The 12001-nt window shown below is 40.7% G+C and overlaps 1 protein-coding gene and 1 long non-coding RNA gene across 4 annotated transcripts in view; one reads left to right on the top strand and one right to left on the bottom strand.

Moving 5' to 3' along the window:
• The window catches only part of LOC145526097 (interferon-induced very large GTPase 1-like), a 46954-nt gene extending 38355 nt beyond the window's left edge, over nt 1–8599 (top strand). For all 3 annotated transcript variants that reach the window (XM_081540916.1, XM_081540917.1, XM_081540915.1), the window contains one exon: nt 1035–8599. In XM_081540916.1, the coding sequence (XP_081397042.1) occupies nt 1390–8322 (6933 nt within the window). In that variant the 5' untranslated portion in view covers nt 1035–1389 and the 3' untranslated portion in view covers nt 8323–8599. The remainder of the gene's footprint in view (nt 1–1034) is intronic.
• Nucleotides 1–12001, bottom strand: part of LOC145526101 (uncharacterized) — a 118132-nt gene that overhangs the window by 88046 nt on the left and 18085 nt on the right. The gene's annotated exons all lie outside the window — the stretch shown is intronic.

A 12001-nucleotide genomic window follows, 5' to 3' on the forward strand; every position in this document is an offset into this window, starting at 1 on the left:
ATATATCTCTTCAATATCCTGTCTTCACTTCCTTTACGTATATACCCAGGAGTGGAATTGCTGGGTAATATTGTGATCCTATTTTTCATTTTTGAGGAAACTCTATAATCCTTTCCATAGTGGCTAAATCAACTTAAATTCTCAGCAACAGTACACAAGGGTTCCCTTTTATCCACACCCTCTCTAACATTTATTATTTGTAGACTATATGATGATGGCCATTATGATTGGCTTGAGGTGATACCTCATTATGGTTTTGACTTGCATTTTCCTAACAATTAATAATGTTTAATGACTTTTCATGTGCCTGTTGGTCATCTGTATGTCTTCTTTGCCTATTTTTTCCTAATATTCTTTTAATGTAGCTATCCAATTTTCCCAGTACCACTTATTTGAATTATCTTTTTTCCATTGTTTTCTCAACTCTTTGTCATAGATTATTGACCATAAGTGTATTCGTTTATTTCTGGGCTCTCTACTCTGTTCCATTGATCTATGTGTTTGCTTTTATGCCAATGTCATGCTGTTTTGATTAATGTAGCCTTATTGTATAGTCTGAATAGAGGACATGATACATCCAGCTATTTTTTTTCTCCAGTCAGCTTTGGCAATTGAGTCTTTTCTGGTTCCAAAAAAAATTTTTAGAATCATTTTGTCCAACTTTGTGAAAGTGTCCTGGGTATTTTGATAGTGACTGCATTAAATCTATAGATTGCATTGGATACTACGGCCATTTTTAACAACATTAATCCTTCTAATCAAGGAACACAGGATATCTTTCCATTCCTTTTTATCATTTTCAAATTCCTTCATCAGTGTTTATAGTATTCAGAATATAGGTCTTTCACCTTGGTTAAGTTTATTCCCTGGTATTTTATTCTCTTTAGTGTGATCATAAATGGGATTGTTCCCTGAATTTTTTTTCTGATAGTTCATTATTAGTGTATACAAAAGCAACAGATTTCTGCAAATTAATCACAGAATTCTGCATATTAACATGCCACAGGCTAACTGAGTGTCTTTTCTTCCCACAGCCATGGACACAGCAGAATCTATGCCCAATGAACATCTGTTAAGAGGCAAACATACGCAAGATCTCCAAGAGATGCTCAGAGAAGTAGGACTGGCAGTTGAGCACTAGTTGTCAAAGCTGCAGGAACACCTGGGTGTGACTTCTGCCCATGCCTTACAACACCTAGAAGAAAAAGACCTCCAGAAACTGAAATACCAGGTGCAACATTCCTGGGAGAAAAGGGCCCTGGAGAAACTGCTTAACCTGTCACTCTCAAATACTCTTTCAGACTTATAAGACTCTTGGGTGGAATCGTTAAAGAAAAGGCAGAAGGAGGCAGAACAGGCACTGCAGGAACAAAGAGAAATGCTGTAAGAATGGAGGCCACAACAGGAAGAGGCAGTGAGGAAAAAGGAAGCAGCGCTGAGGCAAACAATGGAGATCTCCAAAGAGTTCTGGCCATGTCTTTAAACCCCCTAGGAGAAGTCATGGAAGATATGCAGAGAAAACTCAACCTCATGGAAGGGGCATTTTCTCACAGGAAAATTCTTCCAGATAGAGAACTGGTGAGACATGCATCTGGAGGACTAGCCCTACGGGGAATTTACAAAACCAGTGACCAAAGATGTCTTATAGAGAAGAAAGAAGAGCTACTCTGTGTCCCCAAGGAGCTTGTACTCCATGGCCCTAATCAGAGTATACGGATGGAAATGAAGGAATTTACATCTTCTCAAGAAGAATCCATGTTCACTAAGACTGTAGAGAAGCTGGGCTTCAGTATAACTGCCTTAGGAAAGGGTAGAGGTTGGGGAATTAGCCTGGAAGCTGGTATGGATCAGAGCATGCATTCAGAATCCAAGAAAATACAACAGTCACATTCTAAACACTCTTATTTCTGCTCAACCAAGTTAATCTATATCCCACTGGCCTCCTGCATCTTTCCCATTGACCAGCTCCAACTTTCCAATGCTGCTCTCCAGGATTTAAAATACATTGAAGACCTTTTGAGTCAGTCAGAAAACCCAGACAAACTGCACTTGCTAAGGCACAGAACTGAATCCTTCTTCCAGAGGTTTGGGTCCCATGCTGATCAGGGCCCTCTGCACCTAGGAGGAATCTACTGGTGGAAAGCCATTTCAGAGGGTTTCCAAAAAGAATGGCTGGCAGAAGTGAAACAGCAAGCAGCAAAGGCCCTGAATATTTACATAAGGGGCAGTTACAGTGGCTTTGGAGTGAACATTGGTACAGGTCTGGATATGTCAGACTCTCAGTCGAAAAAAGCCTCTCAGAGAAAAACCTTCCAAAATCTCCAAAATGAAGTCCAATTATCTATGGCCCAGACAGGTGGCCCACCAGAAGCAAATGGCTTTCTTGACTGGAAAGCTGGTCTAGTTGCCAATAATCAAACCTGGTGTGTCATTGACCGTGGACTTCAGCTGGTACCTGTTTGGGACATTGTCCTCTCTAGCCACAGAGATGATTTTAAGGATCCTCTTGAAGTAGCTAACTGCCTGAAAGACAACTATACTGTTCTGACTGAACTCACTGCCCAGATCCAGGAGGGAGAAGAATTACTGAGTATTGAGAAGGAGGCTAGGATTTTCCTAGAGGATGTGAAATCCTGGAAAGTTTTTGATCCTGAAGAACAGCTTAATAGGCTGATAAATTTTATGCAAACACTGAGTCAAAAAACTGAAAGTTATACCATTTGGACTAATATATGCCTCAAAGACTGGGGTCTGCAGGATTTTCTGGTAAACACTGTTAACTTTTGCAAAAAATCTTCCAATTATGGAAGTAAATTTATTAAATCTCAGTTGAGCAGTCTTTTGGATCCTCACATCTATACAGTAACAAACTTTCCTCAGGCTCATTCCATTATGCAGTGGATATTTCAGTCAGAACCAAAGGAAAACAATGTCCGTATCACCCAATTTTCTGAGTTAATTGAAATATTTAAAAAAACACAGAATGACCTTAGAGAAGTAAAGGCCAACTCTGAATCCACAGAGTTGGTGGAGGAAGCTCAAAGAAAGTTGACTTATGAGGTCAGCTTGTATCTTGGCTGCTTCTTGAAATATCTCCAAGAAACGGGGAAGCCAGACACACACATCTTGCTACTTTTGATAGCATCTGGTGCAGGATATCACGTGGTTGACAATATATTTCAGTATCTCCTGGGGCATGATGAGTTAGACTTCCTATTGGATAAAATGCAAACTGCCCAAAATAAATACCAAGAGCTCAAAAATATTTGCAACTACAGGGCTCAGGCATTCCTGGTGCTCACAGGTCTGACAGCAACAGTGGGCATCAAAGCTGTTTCTCCAGAGGAGAAAACACAACGCTTGGCATTGATAAAACATCATATGGGACAATCTTTGACTAAAGAAGTTGTATATGTCCTCGCCAAAGCTGGAGATCATGATTGGGAAAACCTAGAAAAAGACTTGAGACTGCTCATTGATGGGAGTTATGAGGCTGCTCTCTCTTCATTGCAAGTGGAGGAGGTGAGAAAACAATTGCAAAGTGTCTTCCATGAAAAGAAAGAGCCCCATGAACCACAGGATAATGAAAATAAAAAGGAGGAAGTCATAGAAAATGGAGCCTTCCAAGACTTACTCCACCGTCTAGGCCTAGAACATTACTACCCAAGAAAAATGAGCAGAGCTAACTTCCAACTGATCCACAAGACTTCCGTGTACAACACTCAGCCCTGCTCTGAAAGAGAACTTTCCTTCTATTTCCTAGAGAAGCTGCTGATGCTGGATTGTGGGCTGAGACACCTGATCATCAAACATGAAGAATACACAGAGAACCAAGTCTATTCAAGCACCTCAAATCAAGAAAAGGAGGCTTTTGATCCATATGAAGATCTACCTGAAGAAAGTGACAGTCCTACTAAGCCTTCAGCAGCCACTAACGTCAGACCCTATGTTCACCCTATGGATATTCAGATGGCAATTCTTCACTGTGCAGATGATTTTGCCAGACAATATATTTTGGACAAACTTTCCATTTGTCAGTTTGCCCTCCCCCTTCTGATACCTAATCCTTGCAATGCTCAAATTGAATTCCCTCTCTGGTCTCTCAGTCAAATTCGAAAGAGCTGGCAGCAAGTAGGGAAAACAATAAAAGAGGAGAAGGACAATTACAAGAATCACCGGATGTGTCATGTTTCTATCCCCATTGTGTCCTTTATTAGAGTTGGAACTGGCTTCTCTGCCTCCAAATCTCAGATCATGAACTGTCTTCTCAGTGAACGCAAACATGATGTCTTTTTTCACCGACATTGCAAAGGTAGCAGCAGAGACTGTCTCTTGATGGGAGGAGTGGTGGAAGTCGCCTGGTTCTGTCCCGGAGGGGAACAGCAGGACAGATTTGACAACTGCTTGACCTTTACCAATCTTCACGGAGATGCAAAGGAACATGAGAAGCAACTCGCCTTTTTGCAGGAAGTTTCTTCCATAATTGTGGTCCTCATGTCAACTTCTGATGACAATAAAGAAAACCGAAAAATAGTCCATGACATGTGTCAGTCATCAAAACATTTCATCTTTTTGCTTGATGATAAAGGAAAAGTCACAGTCAATAAATCCGGCTCAAGAGTGAGAATTGGGATCAGGAACAGAAATGAGGCAGAATTAATAGGGGAGCTCACAACTACAATCAGACGTTTGCTGGAGCTCTCTAACACTGCAGTCAGCTTGGAGAACTGTGCCCAAGTTGCTCGCAAGCAAGGAATGCTTATTGATGAAGACCAGAGAGATTGTAAGGAAGCCAAAGAAAAAGTAGAGGCTCTAATGACCCTACTGAGAGAAATGGAAATAACTCAGGTCAAGGAAAACTTACTACCTCTTCAGGGAAAGCTGTGGCAACTTTGGTGTGAAAAGGACAAAGAACTCTATCATCTGAGAGAAAAGGGGAATCGCAGCATTGAACAACACAAAAGTGAGATTGAGACAGAAAAACAAAGGATAAGATGTAAACAGTTGAGAAAAGCCCGTTCTCTCAATGCTTTAATGCGTTCTGTCCTTGAAATTCTCCAAAATCATTCAGAAACTCACACCAAACTCTACTTCCTCCAATGGCTGAATGTAGCTTTGGACAACCTGACTGCAGAACACTTGGAAAATCTAAATGAGAAGAAAAAGGCATTGGTTCAAAAAGAAAAGCAAGAGGCCCCAAAGAGTAGCTCTCTGAAAGTCAGGCAAAATGAGATAGAAGCCATTTCCAGAGAGATTAATGACTGTACCTTGAGAATTGAGCACATTCTCAGAGAAGCTGGCCAGATCTATGAAGCTCTGGAAGAAACTCCATCCATGAAAGATACCCTATTTCCCTCCCTTCCCCACATTGCTGCAGATCTGATGATATCTGGTGTTCCCATGGAGCTGATGGATGGGGATGTTTCCTATGTGCCCTTGAGGTGGGTGGCAGCTGTTTTTGACAAGCTCTCTGAGAAACTTGGAAACAAGCGGCTCTTTGTTCTCTCTGTCCTTGGCCTGCAGAGTTCAGGGAAGTCCACCCTGCTGAATGCTCTTTTTGGGCTGCAGTTCACTGTCAGTGCTGGGAGGTGTACTCGGGGGGCCTACATGCAGCTTCTGAAAGTGGAGGAGACATTCACAGCTGAACTTGGCTTTGACTTTGTGCTTGTTGTGGACACAGAGGGACTTCGAGCCCCTGAACTCAGCAACAAGTCCCAGAATCATGACAATGAGTTGGCAACCTTTGTCATCGGACTTGGAAACCTGACTCTCATCAATATTTTTGGGGAAAATCCATCAGAAATGCAAGATATTCTACAAATAGTTGTCCAAGCTTTTCTGAGGATGAAACAAGTAAAAATCTCTCCCAGTTGCCTCTTTGTCCATCAGAATGTGGGGGAAGTTACAGCTAAAGACAAAACTATGGAAGGAAGAAGGCGGCTAGAGCAGAGATTGGACAAAATGGCAGCAATAGCAGCTGAAGAAGAGCAGTGCTCTGATGTAACCTGTTTCAGTGATGTCATTAAGTTTGACACCAATACCCAGGTCTACTATTTTGCTCACCTCTGGGATGGCAATCCGCCAATGGCCCCTCCCAATCCTCGCTACAGCCACAACGTCCAGGAACTAAAAAGTAGAATTCTTGTCACTGCCCGACAGGAATCTAGGGGAAGCATCATGAAGATATCAGATGTAAAATTCCGAGTTCAAGATTTGTGGAGAGCCCTTCTGAATGAGAACTTTATTTTCAGTTTCAGGAACACTCACGAAGTCATGGCCATGAGCAAACTGGAAACCATGTATAACTCCTGGACATGGGACCTGAGGAGTCGTGTGCAGAGCTTACAGGAGAAGCTGATCAACCAGATTCAGAATGGAAAAATCCAGACACTCGAAACATATACCCTGGAGGCTCCAGTTACAGAGATATATGAAGCCATCAAGCAAGAATTTGAGAAATATTTTAATGAAGACCCAGATAGTGACGTGCTGGTTCAGTGGAAAGGAAATTTTGAAAATAAACTAATAACCCTTAAAGAGACACTAATTTTAGATGGCCAAAGAAAAGCCAAAGAACTTATTCATTTAAAAAAGAATCAAGAAAAACTGGATAACAAAAAGTCAGGCTATGAAAAGGAATTATTGGAAAAAAGCCGGAATGTGGCTTTATCGCTAAATGGCACCAAATTGAGTGAGGAAGAGCTCCATGAGAAATTCAACCCACTTTGGGAAAATTGGGTCTATGATGTGTCCTCAAGTCTCCCTCCAGACACAGAGCCTACAATTGAAGCGGATTCTGAAAACACCCTTTTGGGTTATTTCAAAAAGGAAAAAGACATGGTAAGGATACTGGAGAACTATTCTGGAGAAAAGTTTGAAATCAACTATGACAAACATGTTAAGATGCACAAGAAATCTTGGGGACTCTCCACAATGACAATAGAGCCCCAGGATATACAGTCCATAAATATGACTACTGACTGCATTATTTCGAAAGTTAATGAAACTGTTAACAAAATATCTCAGCAAAAGCATGATTACAATCCAACTAATTTCTATGAAATCCTGAGAATAATAGAAGAGGAGGTGAAGTCTGCACACACTCAGAAAAGATACACATTTACAAGAAGATATAAAATAGACTTATCATTGCGTTTATTCCAAAGAGCATCAGTGAAGTTTAAGGAGATGCACAAGGCATTCAAGAGGGCAAATGATCCTGTAAACTATCTGCAAAGCAAGAAAGATGATTTCTTCATGAGCTTTAAGATCTCTTGTCAAGGAGCAACTTCAATTAAAACATTTGTTGATTTTCTGTGGAACAAACTCACACCTGCTATCTCCAGCACCATAAGGAAAAACATGGTCCTCAAAATTGCTGGGGACATTCGAACCACCTTCCGGGCATTCAATGAAAACAGAGCTAACCTGGAGAAACACATTCTCATCTCTCTGGCAGAAGAAGAAAATTTTGATAACTACTGGCAGTACCTTCATAATCCAGAATCATTTTTTAAGAATTACATCGAAAACCATGTTAAAAGATATTTTTCTGACACAGGAAGTGAAAAAATAAAGACTTTTCTACAAATGAGTTTAGATGACATCAAAAATGCCATCCTCTCAGCTATATATGCATCTACTCCAATAGCCAAAGATAAAAGCAGCACAGTGTCTGGGTGGTTAGATTTGTTCTGTGATCACCTTGGGAGTAACTTGACCTTTCCACGAAAAGACTTGATAAGCATTGAACACCAGGAGATAAAAGATACCGAGTTTATCAAAGAGGCCATGAGTAAAGCTTTGGATCCTGAAATGAAGAAGGTAGAACAGAACTGTTTGTCTAGATTTGTAGAAGAAATGATTCCTGAAATCCAGAAAATGCTCTCTGAACATCTTTGTGGCTGCTGGAAACAGTGTCCCTTCTGTAAAGCAATTTGTACAAACACAATCCCTACCCACGAAGGAGACCACAGTGTTCCCTTCCACCGTCCACAGGCTCTCAGTGGAATGTCATGGTATCAAACAGACCATTTTACCATTGATTTCTGTACTAGTCTGGTAGCAAGTGATTGCGTTTTGATTTTCCAAGATGGCAGGAGAATCCCATATAAGACCTATCGACAAGCAGGAGGGGAATATGCCACATGGAGCATCACCTCAGACACATCCACCCAGCCATACTGGAAATGGTTTGTCTGTCACTTCAGATCAAAGCTAGAACAAAAATATCACAAAAGATTTATCAATAAAGGTGAAATTCCTGATGCCTGGAAGAAAATCACAAAGCAGGATGTGCTTGATGACTTGAAAAAAATGTAATACTCAATGACCAGATAAGAGTTCCAGTATCTAAACAAAGAAGGCACATTACCAGGACAAGCTTAAAATAGCACCTACTCAGAATGAAAACCTTCCTTATATCAATTTTTTTCAAATTGAACATCTAAAACTAAATCAATCATAGCAAGAGTTGAAGATTTCTTGAGTAAGAACCTTATTTTTCTTTGCCTCAATTCCTTCTTCTTTAAAAACAGATAACTGATATACATGAGTACATGATAAAATCGAATAAAGTCCATTTAATATACTGACTGCATATTTTATATTATTATTCTGAATGTTTTTATTTTTAAATATGTAATGTTATATAAAGCTTCAAGAAAGTCATTTTCATAGAGGAAAATTAAAATCATTGCAGACTGCTACAAAATCTATAGAATAACTATACGAATATTTTTATCAATATACAGTTATTCACTGGAAGTTACAAATTCTTTGCATTTCTAAGTGTATTTTTTTCACTCTCTTAAATTGTGAAGAAGAGTTATTAATACTTGAATGCAAAAACATTCATAGGAAATTCAAGATTTCCAATTCTCAAATATAATGCCATTTAGAGCTATTCTATTATAGGAACAAAAAAAATCAGAAACTTGGCCAGGATAGAGCCTGCATCAATTCGGGAAACAATATTAAACAAATATGAAAAATAGAAGTTAAATAACTTTTTCTAATTTAACCATTTTCTCTTCTTCCTGGGCACTTTGGCACTTGCCTGTGCATGTTTCTTAAAAAAGGTAAAGAAAAAATTTACAGGAGTTTAGATATTTAAGGCCTAGAGGTCTGTACAAGTCTGAGAAGGACCCATTTCTGGAATGAGATTTATGACCAGAGAGAAAGGGCCATTTTAATCAAGGCTGTGGACCATGTCGGGGCATTCCTCGTAGCTCAGTCAGTAAAGAGTCTGCCTGCAATGCAGGAGACCCGGGTTCGAGCCCAGGGTGGGGAAGAGTCCCTGGAGAAGGAAATAGCAACCCACTCCAGTATTCTTGCCTGGAGAATCCCATGGGCAGAGGAGCCTGGCTAGCTACAGTCCATGGGGTCACAAGAGTCAGACACATCTTAGTGACTAAACCATAGTGATAATTCAATAAGAAATGTTTCTGTATATTAAAATGTAAGAAAATGCTTATCTCCAATCAAGCACCTTTGTGACTTTTCACACTATTTGAGCCATAGACTCATGATCAGAAATAAAAAAGGAGAATATGCTGAAGCCAACCAAGGACCTGAGAGGGGAGGAAATCTCCATTCTGAAAACCTATACCTTCGGAAACAATGACTTATGCTAGGTTCTCAAAGCTGATGATCTGAAGGAATCCTGATGCAAAGAAAAAATGTTACTCATGTCTGACACAGGGCCATTTATTGGCTTCCATTTAAGGGTACACTCTTTACCCCTCCACGGTCTATATGAAAACATACAGTACAAAGAAGAACAATCAAAGGACTTGGATCTTCAGAGCTGGGAAACAGGAGTGCTCACTCTGCTATCTTTGTGCCTCAAGCATACTCTTCAGTTTCAGGTCAAATGACCATGTCTCCAGAAGAAATCATGAAACAGAAAAACTATATAGAAAGCAGATGTTCTTGAATAGATGGATTTTCCTTTTGTTGTTTAAAAATAGTCTCACTGCGAGTTGGAGGAGCCCCCGAATAGGATAAAGTTGAAATAGTGATAAAAACAGTACCCATGCACAATATAGCACCTGTCTCTGACATCACTGCATCCTTGATAACTGTGCACTGTTAACATTTGTTCAATGCTTTTCATATTTGTTCAATAAGTCCATTAAAACTTTTAACTAAGAAGCATTATATATTAACTTTGATTTTCAAGCAAAATTCTTGTGTATAAACAAATAATTTTTTATCAACTCCTCAGGCATTTAAGTTGGATAAGGCAATGGCACCCCACTCCAGTACTTTTGCCTGAAAATTCCATGGATGGAGGAGTCTGGTAGGCTGCAGTCCATGGGGTCGCGACGAGTCGGACACGACTGAGTGACTTCACTTTCACTTTTCACTTTCATGCATTGGAGAAGGAAATGGCAACCCACTTCTGTGTTCTTGCCTGGAGAATCCCAGGGATGGCAGAGCCTGGTGGGCTGCCATCTATGGGGTCGCACAGAGTCTTACACGACTGAAGCGACTAAGCAGCAGCAACAGCAGCAGGCATTTAAGTAGAGTGATTACTAAATGCAAGTCAGAGACAATATCAAGAGTTCCCTACAAAATGGCTAGACATAAGTTTGGAATAAGGGTAGATGGAAACATATGAATGTGGTTTTCGATGATAGTAGTGGAGAGTAAAGTGCCATCAAGGTGGGGTCAGGATCAAAGTTCCAATGGGTTGAGGTCAGTGAGGGAGATCTTAGGAGTGTGATAGAGTTCACAGGGATGAGAATCATAAGTCATGAAAAGTGGGAGATGCTGGGCCCAGTGTAGATCACAGGGATTAGAGATGGACAGCATTGTAAGGTCACTGGAGGTAAGGTTCACATGATCAGTAGAAAGAGTCTCTCAGAGTCACTGAAAATGTGGATCACGGAACAAAGGAATTGGGGGTCACCACATCAATAGATGTAGGGAATTTCCAGTGATTTAAGCAAGAGAGGACAAGTCCTGCAAGAATGGGGCTAGGAGAGTGATGGATTCTAGGACAAGATAAATAACACAAATAAGATGTGAGTTGCTGCTCAGGTGGCACCAATGGTGAAGAACTCACTTGCCGATGCAGGAGATAACAGAGATGGCGAAGTTCAATCCCTGGGTTGGGAAGATCCCCTGGAGAAGGAAATGGCAACCCACTCCAGTATTCTTGCCTGGAAAATTCCATAGAAAGAGGAGCCTGATGGGCCACCTTCCATGAGGCAGCCAAGAGTTGGACATGACTGAGCACCAGCACATGCTTTAAAAAAAAAGGAAATTTGCCTTAAGAAGATTTTCACTTAGGTCTCAAAGTGAATGAAGTGCATTATGGACTATTATGGACTAATTATTACTGTCATCCCTAAATCCATAGGGATTTAAGACAGACTTATATGTCTTTTAATTTGGAGGAGATATCAAGATTGAAGGCAAAAGGAGAAGAGGGCAACAGAGGATGAGATGGTTAGATAGCATCACTGAGTTTGAGCAAACTCCAGGAAACAGCAATAATGGTAGTTAACATGAAGCCTGGGGCTACCTGCTAACGATCACTAGTGTCCTCTACTCCTGAACAAGATGCTGAATTTCTCCAAGGTCCATGGGATACAGATTGGATCCTTTGCCCAACAGAGTTTCCTCACCCCTCCCACCCCTCCCATGCCCCACCCCTCCCACCGCCCACTTCAGCAGAGACAACTGGAAATATACTTCCAGAAGGAGGAATGAGGGGAAAGTCAAAGAGCTTACCCTGGGATGTCAGCAAACAGTACACTATCAGGTCACTGAGTGTATGGGGGCAATCTGAAGACTCCACAAAAGCACAACCACAAGAAGCAGCCATCGTATATTCTACAACTAAAAGCAAAGTCACAAAAAGCACTACAGCTACCCTTCAGCTCTCAGCCCACAAACCAAATAATGAGAGGAGGAGGAGGAAAGGAAGTAAAGAAATGAGAAAAAGAAAACACGCCATGACACACTTACTCCCTCCTGTCCTATGAAATGG

This window comes from Giraffa tippelskirchi, chromosome 11, assembly GCF_054371585.1.
Source record: "Giraffa tippelskirchi isolate mGirTip1 chromosome 11, T2T-mGirTip1v1.2.pri, whole genome shotgun sequence".
Lineage (NCBI taxonomy): Eukaryota > Metazoa > Chordata > Mammalia > Artiodactyla > Giraffidae > Giraffa > Giraffa tippelskirchi.